The sequence below is a fragment of the Capsicum annuum genome, chromosome 12 (genome assembly GCF_002878395.1).
Source record: "Capsicum annuum cultivar UCD-10X-F1 chromosome 12, UCD10Xv1.1, whole genome shotgun sequence".
Lineage (NCBI taxonomy): Eukaryota > Viridiplantae > Streptophyta > Magnoliopsida > Solanales > Solanaceae > Capsicum > Capsicum annuum.
Window position 1 is genome coordinate 220,650,982 of NC_061122.1, and position 24,098 is coordinate 220,675,079.

The window sequence follows — 24,098 nt, forward strand, 5'->3', positions numbered from 1 at the left end:
ATTTTTTTGTGTCTAAAATTATAACTAATTCAAGACAAAAAATAGTTTGTCACGAATTGGATCTATTATTGGTGATAAAAAAGGATGTCACTGAAAACTTAAAATTCGTCACTAATGATACTCAATAAAATGGCGCCAAAAGATTTTTTGGTGGGAAGCTTTAGAGGACAAAAATTTGCTACGAATTTTTACGTTTCGTCACTAAAAGTATGTGCTTCATGTATTTAGATACGAAATCTAATTTTCGTCATAAAAGGTGAATAATTAGTGACGAATTTCATCTCGTAGCTAATAATTTCGTAGCTATATATCAATTTTGTTGTAGTGAGATTTTTATTTCTCTTGACGGATACCTAGGATCTTTGATAATGATTTACAAGGAAACTCTTCTATTTATAGGAGAAATTTACTCCTAATTTCTGACTAAAAGACAGATAATTCAAATCCTGATAGATATCAACTAAATCTTGATATATCTTATCTATATAGACATTCACTATAATGTAAATAAATTTATAACAGTTAACTAATTACCGCTAAATATCTTTTTTTGGTGTAGCGTGTACACAGATCGATGTGCGCACATTTTATTTGTTCTAGTAAAAAAAAAAGCATTTGCCTTGTGATAATGTTGAACTAAACTTATTTTGTCTCAACATACAATTCAAAAAAAAAAAACTAGTCCTTATACAGACGATATTCATTTCTGGTCCCTAATTCTTGATTTTAAGTACTATTTTAATTAGTGAAGTGACTAACTCTGGTCCTTAAAATTATTGAAATCTAGTCCTTATACTTCAAAGAATATATTCTGTGAGTTGTTTAATTACTATTAGACTTGAATAATTATTTTAGTCAGTCTATATTAGGTTTTGTAAAGTGAATTTATTTTGTATTATTTTGCAAGTTATGAAGACAAGACTTTACTTTTCAAAGCTGTAGGGATTGAAGACTTTATGAAAATTCACTAGTTGGTCATTATTAATTTCACGACTATTAGATTGTAAGTTTTATTTTTATTTTTATTTTCGAATGTGCTATTAAATTTTAAAAAATGGCTAAGTCACATCATTCATTAATAATTGAGCATATTTATGCCATCACCTTTGAGTAGAAGTGGGCAGTTGTGCCACTCTTAACTAACGACGTGAATAACCGATTTTAAAAACTTAAAATTTACATGTGACATCTAATTAAACTAGCTAATAGCTATGCCAGTGATTTTAAATCCATATCAACTAAATTAAACTCACGGACCCACTATCCTTCTAACTCAAACCCCTCACCCATTCACCTCTTTTCCCTTAATCGATCTTAGATACCTAAATTTTGTATCATTTAGCTACATAATTTATTTGTCACTTAGTGTTGTTTTTCAAGCAGTGGTGTCTCCCAGGGGCGGACCCATGTTGATCGAAGGGTTGTCAAGTGAGATCCCTTCATTGGTACATTTTTTTATATATAATAAAACACACTATGGATGATGAGATATATTGAACAAAATGACACTACTTAACTAAAGATTTGTTTTGGTATGTTGGTTCAGAGCTGAGTTGCTTCATTGAACGTAACTTAAGATCTCTTCTTGTTGGAAATTCTTACAGAAACACTTGATCATGAACACTTGTAGGGAATTCTCATAGCTCGAGGCATGTCAAATTACACCGTCGTTAAGGATATTTCACCCGATATAGGTGTATCCCTTACGATCAACAAGCTATTCTAGTGTAAGCTACCAAAATCTAACAGAAATTAAATCATAAAAGAGAACCCAACACAATAATATAGACATAACAGGATTAGAATGATCTTATCTTTCTATGTCTCTCTCCCAGTAAGAAAAGGATAACTTTATATATATATATATATATGTTAGAGTTGTGACCCGAATTATGTTGATCCGGCCTCGAAAGTTTCGCGATGCGATCCATATTTGTGATTTTCAATATGGACCTTTATGTTTTTGGGCCTAGGACTTATTTGTATGCACATATTATATAAGTCCAATTGGTGGGTCTATTTTGATAATTCAGAAAATTTATACTTCTCCATATTGTACTATTTCTCCATTATAGTGAAACCTCCTCTGCCCGTAGTTTTTTCCCGCAAGGGTTTTCACGTAAATCTTGTGTGTGTTGTTCTTGATTTTCTTTTTACTTGTGGTTTGCTTATTCTGTCTGAATCATAACAAACTGGTATCAGAGCCTGTTCGATTATTTTCTCGGGGATGGCAACCATGAAGTATGATATTCCGTTGTTGGATCGCAACACTATATTTTTGTTTTGGCAGGTTAAGATGCGGGATATGCTCGCGCAGATGGATTTGGATGATTCTCTATTAGGGTTTGATAAGATGCCCTCATTGTGGATGGAGGAAGACAAACGGCGTAAGGATCGGAAGGCTCTATCTCAGATTCACCTTCCTTTATCCAATCAGATTCTACATGATATTTTGAAGGAGACCATTGTCGCTGCGCTGTGGTTGAAATTGGAATCGTTGTGTATGACGAAGATCCTAACAAGTAAGTTGTATCTCAAACAATGACTTTATTTCTATTGTATGTCTGAGGGTGCGTCCTTGGAGGATCACCTATCTGTATTTAAGAAAATCGTCTCTGATTTAGAGACTTTGGAGGTTAAGGACAAAGAGGAAGATCTAAGGTTGATTTTGTTGTATTTGTTGCCTACATCATACAAGATCTTTAGAGATACAATTTTATATAGTCGTGATACCCTGACCATAGATGGAGTCTATGATGCGTTATTCTCTAAGGAGAAGATGAAGCATTTTGTGAATGAGTTGGAGACTCAAGAAGATGGTCTCATTGTTCGAGGAAGGAATCATGAGAGGAACTCTGGGGGTGATGATAGAAACAAATTGAAATCCAAAAACAGAAATAAAACCGGTAATTACTGTAAGAAGAATGGCTACATCAAATCTGAGTGTTGGAAGTTACAGGATAATGAGAAAAAAAAATCTCCAAAAATAGAGAGAAACCAACCAGAGAAGTCCGGCGAAGCTAGTTTTGTTGAAGATGGTGGTAGTGATGAAGAAATTTTGGTTGTTTCTGATGGTAACTCCAAAACCTGTGAGGATTGGATTCTTGATTCAGCTTTCACGTTTCATATGTGTCGCAATCGGGATTGGTTTACAACATATGAAGCAGTCTCTAAAGGTGTTGTGTTGATAGGAAATAACAAACCTTGCAAGATAGTTGGTATTGGAAAAATCAAAATTAAGATGTTTGATGAGGTTGTGAGGACACTTGGTGATGTGCGGTATGTCCCAGACTTGAAGAGAAATCTTATTACCTTGAGTACTCTTGATTCGAACGGATATAGGTACACTGGTGAAGGTGGAGTCCTGAAGGTTACTAAAAGCTCTCTTGTTGTGATGAAGGGATAGAGAAAGTCTACAAATTTGTATGTCTTTCAAGGCTCTACGGTTACATATAATGCAGTTGTTTCTACCTCCCCTCTACCAGAAAGTGACGTTGCTAAACTTTGGCATATGCACCTAGGGCATATGAGTGAAAATGGGATGACTGAACTAAGCAGGAGAGGACTTCTTGATGGGCAGAGTATTACCAAACTAGAGTTCTGTGAGCATTACATTTTTGGGAAGCAGAAGAGAGTCAGATTCACTAAAGACACCCACTAAACTAAAGGCACACTTGATTACATTCATTCTGATCTCTGGGGTCTTTCTAGAGTACCTTCTAGATGAGGTGCAAATTATTTGTTGACTATTATTGATGGCTATTCTAGAGAAGTTTTGATGTTCTTCCTGAAGCAAAAGAATGATGTGTTGCCTACTTTCAAGGAGTGGAAGATTATGATTGAAAAATAAACAAGGAATCAGGTAAAACTCCTTCGGACTGATAATCCTTTAGAGTTCTGTTCTAATGAATTTAATGCTCTGTGTAAGTCAGAAGAAATTATGAGGCACTTGACAGTTCGTCATACTCCGCAGCAGAATGGTGTGGCTGAACGAATGAATAGGACTATAATAGAGAAGGTGCGTTGTATGCTTTCTAATGATGGTTTATCCAAGTCTTTTTAGGCCGAAGCTACTTCCAAAACTTGTCTTCTTATTAACCGCTATCTCTTAGTCGCGATTGATAAAAAGACTCCACAAGAGGTATGGTCTGGTACTCCTGTTAGTAATTCTGATTTGAGGATATTTGGATGTCCTGTGTATGCTTATGTTGATAATGGAAAGTTGGAGCCTAGATCTGTCAAGTGCTTATTTATGGGCTATAAGCCTGGTGTTAAAAGGTTATAAACTTTGGTGTCCAGAAAGCAAAAACGTTATAATCAACAGGGATGTTGTGTTTGATGAAACTGCCATACTTCAGGCTCCCTTTAAATCCATTGTTTCATCTCTAGATGAGCTTAGTGACATGAATCAACAAAATTCATTCACCCACGTTGAATTGCAAATTGGAGAAGATTCTACACCAGTTCCTACTTCTCAGTCTAGCCCAGAGATACAGAGTGGTACTATTTCTTCTTTACCACCAGTGAAGCCACAAATTCTATTGCTAAAGACAGGCCTAGAAGAGATATTAGACCTCCTCAGAAGTATGCTGAAGCTGATTTGGTTGCTTATGCATTGAATGTAGCAGAAAGTATTGATTCCGGTGAAGATTCTTTTTCTTACTCATCCGGCGATGGATGATTTCTATGCAGAAGAAGATGGAATTACTTCATAAGAATGACACATGAGATCTAGTGAGATTGCCTAAAGATAAAAAAGTTGTCCACTGCAAGTGGATATTCAAAAAGAAATAAGGAACATCGGGAGTTGAAGGTGCAAGGTACAAAGCAAGACTAGTTGCTAAAGGCTACAATCAGGTTCCAGGTATTGACTTCACAGATGTGTTTTCTCCAGTTGTAAAGCATAGTTTGATTCGAGCCTTGCTTGGTATTGTGGCCATGCATAATCTTGAGCTTGAGCAGTTGGATGTCAAAATTGCATTATTACAAGGAGAACTTGAGGAGGACATCTACATGCAGCAATCAGAGGGCTTTGTAGTCTAAGGAAAGGAGGACTATGTATGCTTGCTAAAAAAGTCTCTTTATGGCTTAAAGCAGTCACCCAGGTAGTGGTATAAGAGGTTTGACTTTTTTATTACCTCTCATATGTTTCAGAGGAGCAACTATAATAATTGTGTCTACTTTAAGGAGGTAAGTGATGGTTCATTCGTGTATCTTCTCTTGTATGTTGATGATATGCTGATTGCAGCAAAGGATATGAGCATGATAATAAAAATAAAAGCCCAACTCAGTAAGGAGTTTGATATGAAGGATCTAGGAGCAGCAAAGAAGATTCTTGCCTTGGAGATTCTGAGGGATGGAAGGAATTGTAAGTTATACTTGAGTCACAAAAGATACATACAGGTTCAATATGCAAAATGAAAAGCCTGTTAATACTCTATTGGTAGCTCACTTCAAACTCTCGGCCACTTTATCTCCAAAGATAAATGATGAGCGTGACTATATGTCTCGAGTTTCATACTCTACTGCCGTCGGGTCCCTTATATATGCGATGGTGTGTTCCCGATCAGATTTATCTTATGTTGTCAGTGTAGTTAGTAGATACATGACAAATCCTGGTAAAGAACATTGGAAAGAAGTTTAGTAAATTTTCAGATACTTGCATAGATCTGCTGATGTTTGTTTGCAGTTTGGGCAAAATAGAAATGAAGTAATCAGGTATGTTGATTCTGATTTTGCAGGAGACCATGATAAAAGGAGGTCCCTTACAGGCTATGTTTTCACCATGGGTGGTTGGGTAATTAGTTGGAAAGCTACTTTACAGACTATGGTTGCTTTGTCAACTACTGAGGCAGAGTACATGGCTATTACAGAGGCTTTCAAGGAAGCCATTTGGTTGAAGGGTCTATTTGGCAAACTTAGCAAAGACTTACAAATTACTATGGTCTTTTGCGACAGTCAGAGTGCTATCTTCTTTACGAAAGATCAGATATTTCATGAGAGAACAAAGCACATCGATGTTCGATATTATTTTATGCGTGAAATTATTACTCGTGGTGATATTGTGGTAAGCAAGATTAATACTCATGATAATCCTGATGATATGGTGACCAAGACACTACCAAGTGCCAAGTTTGAGCATTACTTGGACTTGGTTGGTGTTAGCTGTTGAGATGTGCTCTTAGGGGCTTTTGTGGAAGAGGTGGAGAGTTTGTCTTGGAATGGATTTGAGTTCTGAATTAGAATTCGTGTCAAGGTGGAGATTGTTAGAGTTGTGACCCGAATTATATTGAGCCGACCCCAAATGTTTAGTGGTGCGACTCATATTTGTGATTTTCAATATGGACCTTTATGTTTTGGGCCTAGGATTTCTTTACATACACGCATTATATAAGTGCAATTAGTGGGTCTATTTTGATTATTCAGAAAATTCAGCCTTCTCAATATTATACTCTTTCTCCATTATAGTGAAACCTCCTCTGCCTTTGCCCGTGATTTTTTCCTACAAGGATTTCCACGTAAATCTGGTGTGTGTTGTTCTTGATTTTCTTTTTACTTTTGATTTGCTTATTCTATCCTAATCATAACAATATATATATTGGTGCAAAAGACGTTGGCTTAAAGAATAGCAATCACCAAGTGTCAGATTAAAGGGAAATAAAGAGGATTAAAAGGTAATTATGAGGTAAAGGTCTGTTACTATTTTGTAATTTGCACAACTAATGTTGTCCATAACGATAGTAAAAAACAAATTATTATTCAATAGTAATACTGGATGACTAAATATTAACATGATTCTCATAACGGCTAATAACGATTAGAAACAAAGGCTCTTTAATATGATGATTATGACATAAAGATGGTTGAACGCATTTCTTTCACACTTATATCCAGAGAATGCATTTGGACATATTCGTAGTCAATGATGACATTTTCCTTTTTAGGTCGAATCATTTTTTTCTAACACTTTTAGCATAAATGAATTTGATAATTAATTTTTTATCCTTTTGGACGAAGGATATCATACCAATGAATGTGATGATTAACTTTTTTATCCTTTCTCTTATAAATATATGTTGGGTTATTAAGAGGTGTGAGCGAAAAATAAAAAGGTGATTTTTTTCAGGAAAAACACTAAGAGAAAAGATGCAATTTGAGTATGCACCTTTTCGGATTGAATGGTTATGACCTTTTCAATGGTTGCGACTTTTCTAAAGAGTTGCACCTTTTTCAAATAGTTGCAACTTTATGAAGGGGTACCTTGCTGAACCATTTCTTCTCTTCATGAAGCAACACCTTGATGGCTATAAATACCTGAATTTTCCTTAGGTAAAGATAATTTTTTTTGAGTAGAAAAATAATCTTCTTCTTATTTTAAAAACGCTCGTATGATCATTAAACTGTTGAATGTGTTTGAAGTTTCTGAAAATTTGAGGTATCGCTATTTTCAAAAAGAGAAATATTCTATCCCGGGAGGAAAGATTTCATAACCTCGGGTACTTGAGGGGAATAAATTCCTTAAGGACACACCGTGAAATCGGTGGACTTGGTTCTTGAATTTTTGCTCCATCTTCATTTCTTAATAGCTGATAAACACTTCATTTGATAGTTTATTTGAACTTGTATTTGAATGTGTTGAACTTCATTGTAGTTCTTGAAAACTTATTCTTGAACTTAGTATAGAAAACATACAGATTTTGTTCCCGCCGGAACAACAATCCTAAGGAATTTAAACTAATCTATATTGTTTGGTTTTACTGTTTTTCAGTAAATAGTTTTAGCTTCATATTGATAGTTCTTCGACTGTTTAAACTTGTGTTTGAAGTTCTTGAAACTTTATTTTTATATTTCATAAGTTGGTTGAACTTGTATTGACGTTCTTAACATTTGGTTTTGCTATTTTCCAGAAAAATAGTTTGAACTTCATTTTGTTGATATTCATAAGTTGGGTTGAACTTATTGTTAAAAGTTCAAAGTTGTAAATATGGAGTTTAAACTTCATTTGATTGTTCATAAGTTAAATTAAACATGTTTTTGAAGTTATTGTTAGAAAATACAGATTTTATCAAACCCAAGAAAAACAATAATTTTAAGGAAATTATAAAATATTTATTTTTTGTGCTTGTTTGGTGAAAGAAAAAAATTATCACCATTTATAAATCAAGTATTTGGTTAATTTGTATTGAGTTTGATTTTGTGGAGACTAAAATCTTTTCATTTCTACTCGCTCGGTTAGAAGAACATAAAAACTTCATCGAGAAATCTGTGTGAGAATTTGGTTCTAAGAATATAAAAACTTCACTGATTCATTAAAATCTCTGTATTGGTTTATGGAGTTTAAAATCTATGGGGTTTCATTCTGTTTGAATTTGATTATGATTTGAAGTCATGAAAACTTCGTCATGTTTCAGAGTTTATTCGGTTGATGATTTAAAGATATAAAATTTTTTGTCATTGACTAAAATAAGTTGGCTAAAGATTAAAGTCTTTATTGTTAGTATTCTGAAATATGAAAGAGTATGTCAAAAATTGACAGAAAAATGACGAATGAAATTGAACAAAAAATTGATTCGATTGTGAATGGTGTTGTCCCAACGGCAACCAATGTTGCGTCATTAAGTTGTTCAGGTATTGCTCTAGCAATGAAAGCGACAGAGAAATTAGAAAAATATTTTTTTGTAAACTTCAAAGAATGACAACAAATGATGTCATTTTGGCTGGCCAAACTTGAAATGCAAATGTTCATAAGTATAAATCTTCATATTCTAGAAAAAAATAATGATTGAAAATCAATTATCTGATTTGAAAGATCTTGTGAGTCATTCTAAGATACACGAGGATAATGAGTTAAATGAAAAATCATCAATGATGATTGCAAATCCTGTTAAGGATGATTCTCCAATTAATAAGAAGATAAAGAAGTCTTCTGGACAAGAGAAATAGCAGAATAAGAAAATGTTCAAAGGCAATATTACATTTATAGTAATGTGGCCATAACACTCTAAATAGTCAAGTTTTAAATAAGAATAAGAAAAGAGATTAGATAAACATGTTAGAAACAACTAGAAAGATTGAAAACCTATGTGATATGATCACTGAAAGCAATCTAATTTGATATCCAAATCAATGGTGATTTAATTTAGGAGCCACTAGACATGGTTGAATGGACAAAGAAGCTTTTGCTACTTATGATCCTGCTGGTCCCAATGAAATGATCTTCATGAAAAATAATGCAACACTCAGGGTTGAAGAAAGTGAGAAGATATTCCCAAACGTTACTTCTGGAAAGGTGTTGACTCTCAACAATGTTCTCCATGTTCCTACTATTACGAAAAACTTAGTGTCGACAACACTTCTCATTAAAAACAGGTTTAAGTGTTTGTTTTGGAGAAAGTTGTAATAAGAAAGAATGAAACGTATGTAGGAAAGGGCTACCTCAATGAGGGCTTTTTCAAACTTAATGTAATGGTTGTTGAAATGAAGAAAGCTGAAATTTCTTCTTATTTGCTAGAGTCAAACGATTTGTGGCATAGTAGTTTAGGACATATCAAGTATAAAATCTTGCGAAAGCTGATTAGTTTTGAAGTGTTGCCTAACTTTGAGTGTAATAAATCAAAGTGACAAATATGTGTGGAATCTAAGTATGCTAAGAATTCGTATAAGTCTGTTGAAAGGAATTTCAGTCCCTTAGACTTAATTCATACATACATTTGTGATGTGAAGTCAATACCATCTCGTGGTGAGAAAAATTATTTTATAACTTTTATTGACCATTGCACTAGGTATTGTTATGTCTGTTTGCTAAATAGTAAGGATGAAACAATAGATGCGTTTAGGCAATATAAAATAAAAGTTGAAAATCAGTTAGAGAAAAAGATCAAATTAATAAGAAGTGATAGGGGTGGAGAATATGAGTCTCCTTTTGCAAAAATATGTATAAAGAATGGAATTGTTCATCAAACTACTGCCTCGTATTTACCTCAATCTAATGGGATAGCGAAAAAGAAGAACTGAACCTTAAAGGAAATGATGAATGCCTTACTTATAAGTTCAAGTTTACCATAAAACATTGGGGAGAGGGGGAGGGGGAAGGGGAAAGCTATCCTTACAGCTAACTGAATACTCAATAGAGTGCCTCATAGTAAGACACTATCAATTTCTATGAAAAATAGAATGGAAGGAAACCCAACTTTAAATATTTCAAAGTGTAGGGTGTCTAGAAAAAGTCCAAGTTCCTGATACAAGTGTGATCACGACCATGGACATTTTTTGAGCATTTTGAAGACTACCTAAAAGAGTGCACAAACCCAAGTGTGAAGGAGGCCGAAAACCGTCCTTTGGTGCACTTAAGGGGGGCTTTGGGAGCCCTTTAATAAAAAGGTTCTTTTTTCATTTGTCTATTTTTGTAATGCTGTATAAATAAAACATTGTAGGGTTAAGTCCATTGGTTTTTGTATGCTATTGAAAGAACACTTTTGTTAGAGAAAGAGAAAGTCCAAAACCAAAACTAGGGCATAGCACAAGGGTGGAATCACTTGTGTGTTGTATTTGCTTGATATGTTAGTGCTTGGGTAGTGGACGCCACTCTTGTATCATTGTAAGTGATAGGTGATTGTAGTTTGTGATGTTAAGGGTCCAAGAATATCACAAGTTCTTGGGTTCTTAAGATTATACCACCATTTATCTATCTTCCTATCTTTACTTCCTTGTAGTCTTTGGTTCTTATGTTAGTATAATCCGTTTGTGTTCTCGTCATTGTAACCATGTGTTGTTATTGTTATCTTTTTCTGTACCTTGTTGGTTAAATCTAGTTTGGGTTGGCTGCCTCGGTGTAATAAACACCTTGTAATCTTTCTATTCTTGTCTAGTTAGTGAATCCGAGAGGGGTCACCAAAGAGGTCCTCGATTTCTAAGACTTGTGGACTGTTTTGGTGTATGTTTTAGTGTCTTCTTGGTTTTTCTTGTATCAGTTCCTATGCCTAAAAGGGTGAAGATAGGACCTAACACTATGGACTGCGTATTTATAGGATATAGTAAAAGTAGTAAAGTATGTCAATTTTTGGTTCATAAATTTGAACATTCAGATATCAATGAAAATACGGTAATTAAATCAGATAATAATGAGTTATTTGAACACATTTATCTGTATAGAACTAGACATGTACAGTCTAGTGGATGTTTTAAATGGCCTAGAGATGAACCAAGCGAGAATGTACATAATGATGAGAATTCAAGATGCAGTACACGTCAAAGAACATAAATTTTGTAACATTTTTCCTAGAAAATGAGCCTCAAACATTTAAATTAAGAAACAATGTCATCGTCAGACGCATCCTTTTGTAAAGAGGCAATCAATAGTGAGATTGATTCAATCTTGAGCAACCATACGTGGGAGTTGGTTGATCTTCCTCCAGGAAATAAGACTTTAGGCTCTAAATGGATCTTCAAAAGAAAAATGAAAGCAGATGGTACTATTGACAAATGCAAGACAAGACTTGTAGTAAAAGGCTTCAAACAGAAGGTAGACCTTGATTATTTTGATACATACTCGCTTGTAATAAAGATAACGTCAATTTGAATGTTAGTATCTTGGCGGTGGTATATGGTCTTGAAATCCATCAAATGAATGTGAAAACAACATTCCTAAATAAAGAATTGGAGGAAGAAATTCACATAGAACAACCCGAGGGTTTTGTGGTTCCTGGTAAAGAACAGAAGGTGTGAAAACTTGTTAAGTCACTTTATGGACTAACAAGCACTCAAACAGTGACATGTAAAGTTTGACCGAACCATGTTGGCCAACAATAAATGAATGTGATAAATATGTTTATATTAAAGACACTCCAAATCACAAGGTCATTGTTTGTTTGTATATGGATGATATATTGATCATCAATAGAGACATTTCTGACATAAATGCTACGAAACGAATGCTTGAGAGTAAGTTTGATATAAAAGACCTTGGAGTTACAGATGTGATTTTAGGAATAAGAATCCATAAAACTCCACAGAGGTTAGCATTGTCACAGTTTCATTACATTGAAAAGGCACTTGACAAGTTCAAGTATTTGGATTTCGATTTTTCCAAGATTTCATTAGATGTGAGCTTTGCACTTCAAAAGAATGAAGGTGAAAGTGACTCACAGTTGGACTACGCAAGAGTGTTAGAATGTTTAATGTATATTATGAACTGTACACGGCTATACATAGCATGTGCTATTAGTAAATTGAGTCCGTACACGAGTAATCCCAATAAAACTCATTGGATGGTAATGAAAAGAGTTTTAGAAATGCACTCAATACTGTGCTTTGCATTATAATAAATATCTAACAGTAATTAAAGGATATAGTGATGCAAATAGGATCACCGGATCGAATGAAGTAAAATCCACGAGTGGATATGTATTTACTTTAGGTGGAGAAACAGTCTTTTGAAAATATTCCAAACAAACATATATTGCCCGCTCTACAATGAAATCTAAATTTGTTGTATTAGATAAAACCGGTCAAGAAGCTGAATGGCTCCAAAATTTCTTGAAAGATATTTTTTATTGGCCCAAACCATTTGCACCAGTATGTATACACTGTGATAGCCACGAGGCGATAGATAGGGCAGGAAGCATGATATAACGATAAATCTCATCATATAAGACGGAGACATAATACCTTTAGAAAACTACTCTCTAGTGGAATTATCACTGTTGACTATGTGAAGTCAAAGGATAATATGTCGGATCTACTTACAAAAGGCCTATCTAGAGAGGGAGTTGAGAGAACATCGAAGGGAATGAGTTTACGGCCTAAGACAAGTTAGCATGGTGGTAATACTCTACCTAGCAGACTGGAGATCCCAAGAGTTAGGTTCAAGGAGATCAAACAAAGTTGTGATTGACGGTTCAATATTATCAATTTATTCAACCCATTTTCATGATGTAGACAATGTTTAGGAAACAGGGATAAGGCTTATGGTGTGAAGCTTTTTAATGTTTATCTAAATTTGACAGATTTGACCAAATAGTTTAATCTATAGGATTGAATATTTAGAAATCACCTATCTGAGGGTGAAGTGGAAGATGCTTCAAAGAGAATGTTAGTAAAGGTCTATTCTCTACGCTCTCATGAAACCAGGATGTGTTCATGGCTGAAACGAATAAAACCGTGAGAACCGTTAACGGTAAAAGGCTGGTTGTGTGACATGTGTATCAACTCTACCGATTGACCAAGTGCATGCGATGCCGTTAACGGTAAAAGGCTGGTTGTGTGACATGTGTATCAAATCTACCGATTGACCAAGTGCCTGCGATGCATGTTCACTACGGAAAGTTCAAAGGGAAACCCACATATCCAGATGCAATCAGTCTTTGCTTATTGATCATATACTTACCTTTAAATTTTTTATAAGAGGGTCATTCCCCATTCATGTGGGGGATTGTTGGGTTATTAAGAGGTGTGAATGGAAAATGAAAAGATGGTGTTTTTTTTTTTCAGAAAGACACTAAGAGAAAGGATGAAATTTGAATATGCACCTTTTGGATTGAATGGTTATGACCTTTTCAATTGTTGTGACTTTTCCGAAGAGTTGCAACTTTATGAAGGGGTGCACCTTTCTGAACCATTGCTTCGCTTCATGGAGCAAAATCTTGATGGCTATAAATACTTGAATTTTTCTCAGGTAAAGATAATTTTCTTTGAGTAGAAAAACAATCTTCTTCTCCTTCTTCTAAAAATTCTCGTTTGATCATCAAACTGTTGAGTGCGTTCGAAGTTTCTAAAAATTTGAGGTACCACTATTTTCAGAACGAGAATCATTTTGTCCTTGGAGGAAAGATTCCATAACCACAGGTACTTGAGGGGAATAAATTTCTTAAGGACACACCGTAAAGTCGGTGGACTTGATTCTTAAATTTCTGCTTCATCTTCATTTCTTAATAGTTGATAAACACTTCATTTAATCATTCATTTGAACTTGTGTTTGAAGGTGTTGAAATTCATTGTGATTCTTGAAAACTTATTCTTGAACTTAGTTTGAAGTTTGCATAAAAAACATACGGATTTTGTGCCTGCCGAAACAACAATATCAACACCACTTACTAAAAATTTTGTGCACGCCACTGGTGTCTCCGGCCCTAACATGGGCAACCTATATATTTACGCAGCAAATATTGGTCATGGCAACATCATGATACCTTTGTGACATAATGAACTTCAACTACTTTGTTAACTTCCCCAACTACCTCTACTCCTTTCACTTAAAAAAAAATTAATGCAACTTTTAATATTGTTGCTCTTCAATTTCTTTGTAAAATAATTGGAATTTTTTCTTTAAAAAAAAGTGAACAGAACCCTTTCTAGATGGAAGAAGATTCAATTATAATTGTTATTTTATTTGGAGTTATTTTGTGGACTACACTTTTTGTGTTTACAAGAAATGCTTTTCCAAAACGTTCATTTGATTTTTGCAATCGCTTGGTTTCTACAATTCATGCATCTTTAGCAGTGACTTTGGCTTCTCTTTCTGTTCAAGATTGGAGTTGTCCTGTTTGTCCTTTAGCTTCAAAATCCTCTCCCAAACAGGTATATTTCCTACCTTGATTTGCATGCACTTCGATTATTTTAACAAATGTGTACTATCTCTACTAGCACAAGATTTAGGTAGACGAAAACACACACCTTAGTGGACCTATTTATATGTTGAGAGTTTAAATTATATATAGCGTTCAGTGTAAGAAGTTTGCGACACTATCATGTCATCAACAGGTAAATCTTCTTAAATGTGAAATTTGTAGTCTTGAAAACATAAAACCGAATACACACTACAACATGTAAATAGTACCCAATGGTGTAAAAAAATGTCTTATAGTGACTATGCATATAACTTAAAACTCATTTTTTTTTGTCTTAATTTTTGATTTGCTATTTTGAAATTAAGATGTAACAATGACTTAAAAAAAATGATACAGAGGAAGGCCCTTGCAGTGACAGCAGCCTATCTTATTTATGATTTTGTATGTTGCCTCTTTGACAAACAAGTGAAGATTGATAACTTAATTCATCATTTGGTGTGCATTGTTGGAATTGGAGCTGGCCTTGCTTATAAATTGGTAAATATATCTTCAGCATAATACATAAATATTCACTCAATCTTGTCTCATCTGGCAAGTAAGCATTCGAATATCGAGAGTACTGCACATTTAGACATCTCAATTTGGTCTCAACTGTCAACTAAACATCCAACTCATCCTTACTGTGTCTTGTGGACACCCGACACTGACATGACATAAAAATTTGAAGGTGTCTAGATGATAATTTTGTAAGTTGGAGTGCTCAACTGACATAGTGGAGACAAGTTAAGGTGTTTAGATGTACATATTCAAAGTTAGAGTATTTGTTTATGTATTACAACTCTCTTTTCTTTTTTCTATTTAATTAGTTTTAATCTTTTTATCAGTTAGAACTAACTAGAAGTACCAAATGTTTACTCCTTATTATATTGCAGTGTGGTTCAGAAATGGTTGCTGCATTGTGGATAACAGAGATATCTAGTCCATTTCTCCACTTAAGAGAGCTTCTCAAAGAACTTGGATATAGAGACACTGACCTTAATTTTGCTGCTGATGTTAGTTTCTCAAATTTTAATTTAATTCATATGCATTTCCATTTTGAAGGAATGTGGTTCGGACTCTATTATGGATTTCTGATAACATTCTTCACGGGGCTCGCTTATTTCTTCCTTTTTCGACTTTTGGTGATGGAGGAAGGAACCTAGAAGACGGTATAAGCAGTAACTGGTTTTATTATAGGACAACTCATGATATTTTATATAAATTTAATTATTATGCGCCTCTAGAATTGGGTAGACCTCATTGAATAATTGTTCTACCTCTACCATATCTTTTCCTTCATTTCTTCTGGAGCATTCACCAGGGGAGTTGAGTGGGTAAACCAGTACTCTTCATAGAATTGATTAAGAATATTGCTAAAGCTCACGAGGGCTTTCCCATATTTGGTGGAATTAGTTAATGTATTCAGGAATGAAATGAAAGAATCAGCAGTGAAGAAAATGTTGAAGAATCAAAAGTCGATCTAGTTTACGTTAAGATGAATGATAAATCTTAAATTCGCCTATGGATAGAACCATGAGTTTTCTCTCCAATGTCTTGAAAACTATTAAATTCGCCTTTGAAGGGATCCTTGGAAAATAAGTTTGTCTTCATGTGACCTACACATATTCAAGTTGCACATGCAGTCACTAGTGCTTGCATTAGGATAGACTGTCTACATCATACTCCTAGGGGTGCAACCCTTTCCCGGGGTGCTTTGCACATCAGGTTATCCTTTAATATCGTCGCAACTCTAATAGCTATCTGTAAGACGAGAGTATTGATCTTTTGCAGGTATTATTTGCAATCATTTTTACCATTGCTAGGATGATAGGAGGGCCATATCTCAGCTATGTTACTCTTTCTGCTGATAATCCAATCATCATAAAGGTAATGTATTTGCCACATAAATTTGAGATGAAATGTCCTTTACAAACAATATTTGATATCAGAATAACAACTAATTGATGTTCTTGACATTTCTAGGCCATGGCTTTGGGATTGCAACTTGTAAGTGTTTTCTGGTTTTACAAGATTGCAAGGATGGTAATGTACAAATTGTCAAGGAGATCCAAATCTACAACTGTTCTTGCAAAGAAATAATTTGCTCATGAAAATTTTATTATCCAGAATAAGAATTTTATTTTGTACCAAAAAAGTATATTACCATGAATGAACTGAAAAAAAGTTCTCTTTCCAATGAACTTCAAGACTAAGTACTTTCCAATTTCGTTTGTCCGACTCCACGCATGCAATTATAGGCTGAGGCGGATCTAGAGAACTAAACTAGATTAAATTAATTTAATATCCTAATATTAAAATTTACATATTTGAAAGTACGAAAAGTACTCTAAGTAATTGCAATTCTTCTTGTATCAATATGACAAAAGAATGTTTTAAAATATTAAAGAACTTAAACGTTCAAATATATATCTTTAGAATTAATTGTGACTATAAAGGGTTCTTGTAGCAAATTCTGTGCTGATATACAATCTGGTTTTATCAACCACTACTAAAACTAAGGTTATCCTTGATGTGATGGACAACAATATAATGACAAATAACAGCAAATGCACACGTGATATTTACGTGAAAATCTCCTTACTCAACGAACAAAAACTACGACCTTCCTCGTAGGATTTCACCAACAATAATTCACTAAAACAAGATCGATGCTGATTACAGATTCCAATAATCCAAAGATTAACCCCTTAACCCAATCCCTTGTAAAAGGACAACACTGAGCAATGCGACAATACACCTATTGCATCCTACACAGTCAGCTAATTCTAGCTAACAACACAAAAGCTAACTCTAGCCCACAACTTGAGAACTAATTCAAGCCCTCAACTCAAATATACAAGAAAAGAATGAAGAGAGACAATTTTTACTTGTGCAAAAACTAGGGTTTGCCCCTTGGCATATGTGCTTACATAAGAGAGAGACCAGAACCAAGGAGGAATGCTATAGTCTGAGGCTGAAAAGGACTGCAGTTGTCCCGATGCAATGCTGCCAAATAGGGGCACAGATAGTACACTTTACAGTTATATAGTTGACCATGTATTCATTACTTTCAGGTATCAGGTCCTATCATGAATTCTGTCCCTCATCAAAATCACATATCCCATGTATCAGTTCAACACTTATATGTCAACTCCCCCTGTCACCGGTATTTGAATTAGTAACACGTTCGCTTTTAGTTTGTCAATCACCAAAATCAAGATCACATCAATTCTTTTGTGCTCTAATTCTGAAGGAAAGAACATCTTGGATATCGCTCTTCAACTAGTTTTAAATCCCCAAGAAAATCTAAATCCTGTGAAGAGGAATTCAGCCAAACTTTGGATACAACCACAAATTTCAAACATACTCTAAGGTTTGGAACAGGAACACCTTTGGGAACATATTCCACAAACTTAAAAGAATACATAATCGACTTGATGGTATTCAACAATCTGAAAATTACCAAAACAAACCTTTCCTCTTGGACCTAGAAAATAAGCTCCTTACTGAGTACGATTCCCTTCTAAAATGTGAAGAGGAATTCTGAAGAACCAAATCCAGAATAAGCCGGTTTAGCTAGGGAGATGCAAACACCAAATTCTTTCATAATTCCATTATTAACAGAAAAATAAAAATAAAATCACTGCCTTAAAGAATGATCGGGGGAATGGGCTCATGATCATAAGGTCATTCAAAGTCTGCTTTTATCCTTCTTCTACTCTCTCTACTCCACTGATCACATATATTCAACCCCCAACGATCAAGTCATCAATGTGCCTGGTCCTATCCTGAGTAATAACATGTCAAACACTCTAGACACTGCTATTAGAGACAATAAAATCATCACAACTCTTAAATCCTTTAAACCCAATAAAACCCCTAGCCTTGATGGAATTCACCCTCTTTTCTACCAGAAATACTAGGACATTGTGGAGAAAAAAACTTCTTAGAGAAACCATCAACAACCACAGCATACCCGAACAAGCTAACTATACCCTTCTTTGCATCATCCCCAAAATTCCAATGTTGCAACGCCCAAAGACTTCAAGCTCATTGCTCTCTATAACACAGTCTACAAACTGGTTACAAAGATCATTGTAAATAGGATCAAACCAATCCTACCTAGAATTATTGGCCCTATTGAAGTCAGCTTCCTATCTAATAAGAGAGCTACCAATAGTGCTATTATTATCCAAGAATTCATCACCCATTTCAAGAAAATAATGGGGAATAACCCCAACATAACCTTAAAAATAGACTTAGAAAAGACCTTTGACAGACTTGAGTGATCATTCATAAAGGACACACTTCAGTTCTTCAACTTCCCACCTAACCTTACTAAGTTGATCATGTCTTGTGTTATTGAGTCCTCCATTTCCATTCTCATAAATAGAAGCAAAGCAAAGTCCTTCAAACCCACAAGAGGACCCTATATCCCCTTACATGTTCATCCTTTGCATGAAAAGGCTCTCAAGAAACATAGACTATATTGTCTCTTCCCATCTTTATCACCCCATCAAAAATCACCAATAAGGGCCCAGTTTATTCCATCTATCTTTTGCTGATGACTTGACCCTCTTTTCTAGAGCCACTAAGGAAAAATGCCTCAATATCCAAAACATCATGGATAACTTCAGTGTTTCCTCAGGTCAGAAAATCAATCATAACAAATTTAAACCTTCGTCTTCACTAACTGCTTAATTGAGATTGCTAAAGAATGATCTGAAACCTTAACATCAAGAGCAACAACGCCTTTGACAAATACCTTAGATTTTCCATATTTTACAAAAAGGCCTACCAATGGGGACTATCAGTTTATCATTGACAACTTGAATAACAAGTTGAGTGGTTGAAAAATCAAGTTCCTTAACCAAGCAGGAAGAACTGTTCTTGCAAAGGCCACCCTGAGCAGCATCCCCTCCCACATCATGCTATATCATAAACTGCCTCCTAAGATCACTGGCATGATCGGATCTAGAGGATTTTTTTTAGGGGTACAACAGATAATAAGAAAAAGATCCACCTGGCAGGATAGGACACTATCACTAAGAATTAAAAAGATGGTGGGTTGGGAATTCAAAGAAGTGAAATCAAGAATAAATTCATGCATAATAGTCTAGCTTGGAGACTCCATTCCAACCCTCTTTCTCTTTGGGGAAAGAATCCTCTTGAATAAATACAAAAACCCTAGTAGGACTATTATAGAGCAAGACTTGTCTCTAAGACTTGAAAATGTATTCAACAAGGCTAGAAGGACAGCTCTGTAGGACAAAAATGGGTTCTACATAAGAGTACTAAAATCAAATTCTTTGGGGACAACTGGATACCCAACCAACATCCCATAAGAAGCATGATCTTAGGACCTATTATGTATTATGAAGAGCAGCTCACCGTAGTTGATCTACACTCAAATGGAACTTAGAAACTCCAAAACCTATCTATTAATTTACCTCAAGACATTAGAGCTATGATCAGCACACCTACATCTCCCATAAAAACAATCAGGAAGATAAATTGATTAGGGGACTCACTAAGGATGGAAAATTCTACACAAGCACTGTCTATGACCTCATTAATAGGAATTCCTACCCTCTTAAAGAAAATATAGATAACTTCACAGATATCCAGCATAATAAATGTCCTAACAAGATTAAAAAGTTTCCTCTGGCTTCTCTCCTTTAAAAGGTTGCCTACTAACCTCTACCTTAAAAGATTGGTCTCAATATCAACCTTGTCTATCAATTTTGTGAGGTTCAGGATGAGAACATTGACCATATTTCTTCCAATGCAGCAATGCAAGCACTTTTAGGCTAATATTGCTAACCAGAGCAACTAAGGTACTCCAATTACCATGCCTATTGCAAACTCCAATAATTGGAGGTCATACTGGAGCAACCTTACAGGAAAAGCCTACAACTGATGGATCAATTGGGACACCCTGATTCCCTACTTTCTTCGAACTTATTGGCTAACTAGAAATAATAACCTCTTTAATAATACCAAGATCAGAATTAATAATGAAGAGGCCTTTCTGCTGCTAATGAATATCACTTCCCGTTAGGAACAACCTTCCCAAAAACCCCACCCAAATAATCCAAATCAATTGAAACCTCTTTGAACCAGGGTTCTTCAAGCTAAATACCGATGGAGCTATCAAAAGTAACCCTGAAAAATTAAAAGAGGTATCGGGGGACTAATAAGAACCAACAATGTAAATTAAGTCATAGGATTTATGGAGAGCATACCTAGCTCAACTTCCGTCACATTTAATCTTCAAGCCCTCAAGAAAGGGATAATTCTAGTGTAACGTCCTAAAATCTGATTTCCGAGATGCCACATGGTGCTCCGAACTACAAGTAGTCCTGAGCTAACTCTGGCTTCTTTCTACTAAATCTAAATCTCAAAATAAGAAATATGAATATAAAAACATGATAAATGCGGAAGTCTTATCTGAAACATATTGTCCTCAAAAGTCTTGGTAAAACAATACTAAAAATCTGAATACTAAATCAAAAGTCTAAGACTGAATCTAGTAGTCCAACAAGCCTCTACTAACTGAAACTAGAGAGCCATTGGGACAGGCCCCAGCTGACTCAAACTGTCTGAAATGAATACAAAAACCTCTATAAATAAACTAAAAATATGAATAGCTAAGTCCCCGAACTATGAAGACTCACCAACTGTAGAGATGTAGATGAGATGCTAGGAAATCACTCGCGCTGCTGAGGCTGAGCACCTGAACTTACATTATGAGACAATATAACACATAGAAATATATATGGATCAGTACTTTGAGGATGTACTGAGTATATGGGGGTGAATGCAACAAGTAAACAATATCATCATATTTTATAAAACAATGCATGCTAAAGGTAAATAACTAGGCTTGAGTAATCTGAAAACTGAATATCAAAAATCATGAACAATAAATCATATATTATAATCTTGTGAGCCATTACCCTTAGTTCCGAAATCTGTATTCTGCCCTTTTTCTCAAATCTATAGGCTATATAAAATCTGTAAGTCTGTATAGAAATTACTTTATCTTTTATCTGAAAATTTATCTGTAGGGGAGATTCTCTTAACCGACATAAACCATGTGAGCATTCATGGAGTCCATCATCTCTGTCCCCCTAAGGAGGAACATCCTCACGTTGGGGAGATGAGTCATACTCTTGCCAGAGAGTATAAACTATCCGAGTGATCACATATCTGTCATCACGTGGAAGTGGAAATAATCTAAATCCTACGTTGGCATGAAGTTCTAGGGTATGAAACCGTAGTAACGTACCCATCTCGGTGCTGAATACTACTCCCAATACAATATCTATATGCTCATTCTGATGAAAATCCACTTTTCAAATAGTCTAATGGTTTATAATAAAAATCAATTGTAATTCTATAAAACTAAATTTGTAAAGTGGATTTTTTATCTATTCTGAGACCAAAAGATCAAATCTTCATAAAAAATCTGAAAAGGAATCTAGTCATAGGGTGCTTATAGCACATCAATCTTGAAATAGAAATCTTTAATTAGGGCTTAATGACCTATGCAACAATCTCATGTTAAAACATCTCAAAATTTATGCTTGATAACGTAAACATTTATAATTCAACATAAAATCTGAAAATTACTGCACAATGCATAGAAATATGAATATAGTCATGTAATTCAACTTTTAAATCTATGGAAATCTCATAAGTTTGTAAACAACAATAATGGATATAAACCCTAACTTGAATTTCATGGAAAATCATATAAAATCAATCAGCTTTTGTAATTAAAAGCAAGTTTTGGGTACAACGATGAAAGGAGTATCCTTATTCATAACCCCACATACCTCAATTGATGAACTAGATGTTAAAACTTGAATCTTGGGTCTGTATTGATCCTTTGGAGATGACTTCTTAGAATTATTGAATTGGGATTCTCAATCTTGAATTGCCTTAAAGAATTAATGGAGAAATTTTGAATTTCTTGGGGAGAAAGTTTGATGATCTAGGGTTTGCTTTTGAGAGAAAAGTGATGAAATAAGCATAAAGTGCTTTAGTATATGCTTAATGATGTATTTTGGACGGATTGGGGCCCTGGAGATTGAGAAAAATGCTCTTATTAAACTCTAATTCGGAACTGAAAAATGATCCCAAAATCTCGATTTTTGGCCTTGGCGCGACGCGCCACTATTGCGCCAAGCCACTGGAAAAATGCCAACTGGAAATATACATGGTGGCGCGACGCGGTGGTATAGCGTTGCCACCTTGGATGAGACCTGGAAGTTTGGCGCGACGTGCCAATATCACGGACCCTCATTGGAATTGGACAATTGGGGATTTGGCCCTCTCCGCGACGTGCCAATATCGCGGAGAGCCACTGAAAATTGACAAATGCGGATTTGCTCATCTCCGCGATGCGCTAAAGGCCCAGGTGGCACACTGCCAACTTGAAAATGCCATGACTCCTTCACCGAGTGTTGGATTTGGGCGAATCTTATATCGTTGGCAAGATTATTAAATTTCCCACAAAATGGGAGGCTTAAATCTGAAAAATTCCATGCGAAATAATTATCATCTATTTTGAAAGCTATTCTTTAGCATTCTAGGGACGAATTTTAGCTAGAAAAGGTACAAGTATTACATCTAGCCATCCAACATAACCTAAAACGTTTAATCATAGTGTTGGATTCACAAGAAGCTATTAATATGGTCACTAAAGGCAACTTACCTCTTAACAATCTAATTTATGATTGCAGGTCAATGCTGGAGAAGGTGGAAGCAACTCTTTCAGTGCATGTTTTCTGGGAAAGGAATAGGGTTGCAGACATTAGCTAAGGAAGGTTGGAAGCGGTCAGTAGAAGACATTACAACCATTTTGACAGTTCCTCCCTTGTTTTTATTATCAACACTAAACACTAAATGCAGGAACTAAATATCCCAGAAAAATTTCAACATGTACTAATGTTATGTTAACAGTTGGCCCATACAATTTTTGATGCCCAACAGGGCTCTGTTGTAACTTAAAATTGTCTTATTTAATTAATTGTATAAATAACATAAATACCAACCTTTTAAAAGTAATTACACTCTCTCACTTTTTTAATTAGTTTACTCTCTCTTCCTATTAATATACATAACATAACCGACATATACATAACATTCTGTGTATATGTGGGATTTTTGTAATATGTTTAGGGAGTTGGAATTTTTTGTAATATTGAAAACATAAGTTGTGTATTTGTGTAATTCCACATCTAAGCGATTGGTGATACACCATTACCTTCGACAACATTGTTAGAGCATACCCCATATAGTTTGCATAGGCCATATAATCAGTTGTCCAGATTTATCACTTCTAAGTATGCCTCCTTCTCCAGAATGCTTAAATTTCCCTGTTATAGCAATCAATGTTGAGCTTAAATCTACCAAGGCTACTAAGGTAAAATCATTTTCATGTTCTATCTAGAATAACTGTGTTAGCAAGTAGGGCAGTCAATTATG

The 24,098-nt window shown here is 34.9% G+C and overlaps 1 protein-coding gene across 3 annotated transcripts; it reads left to right on the top strand.

Moving 5' to 3' along the window:
• Window positions 1–14,188: 14,188 nt before the first annotated feature.
• Window positions 14,189–23,658, top strand: LOC107849809. Of its 3 annotated transcripts, XM_047400983.1 has the most exons (6): window positions 14,231–14,574; window positions 14,961–15,101; window positions 15,497–15,616; window positions 16,395–16,490; window positions 16,587–16,610; window positions 23,354–23,658. In XM_047400983.1, exons 1-6 carry the CDS (start codon window positions 14,353–14,355, stop codon window positions 23,411–23,413), a joined length of 663 nt encoding a protein of 220 aa, XP_047256939.1. In that variant the 5' UTR covers window positions 14,231–14,352; the 3' UTR covers window positions 23,414–23,658. The 3 variants fall into 3 exon arrangements, with proteins under 3 accessions (XP_016549851.1, XP_047256940.1, XP_047256939.1); XM_016694365.2 differs by lacking the exon at window positions 23,354–23,658 and having other exon boundaries at window positions 14,189–14,574; window positions 16,587–16,800; XM_047400984.1 differs by lacking the exons at window positions 14,961–15,101; window positions 23,354–23,658 and having other exon boundaries at window positions 14,225–14,574; window positions 16,587–16,800.
• Window positions 23,659–24,098: the final 440 nt, after the last annotated feature.

Excerpts from the sequence above, each read along its gene's own strand:
- LOC107849809 (XM_016694365.2), top strand. The coding sequence starts at position 14,353 with ATGGAAGAAGATTCAATTATAATTGTTATTTTATTTGGAGTTATTTTG. Across the intron at positions 15,102-15,496 it reads CTGGCCTTGCTTATAAATTG|TGTGGTTCAGAAATGGTTGC; the intron begins GTAAATATATCT and ends ATTATATTGCAG. Across the intron at positions 15,617-16,394 it reads ACCTTAATTTTGCTGCTGAT|GTATTATTTGCAATCATTTT; the intron begins GTTAGTTTCTCA and ends GATCTTTTGCAG.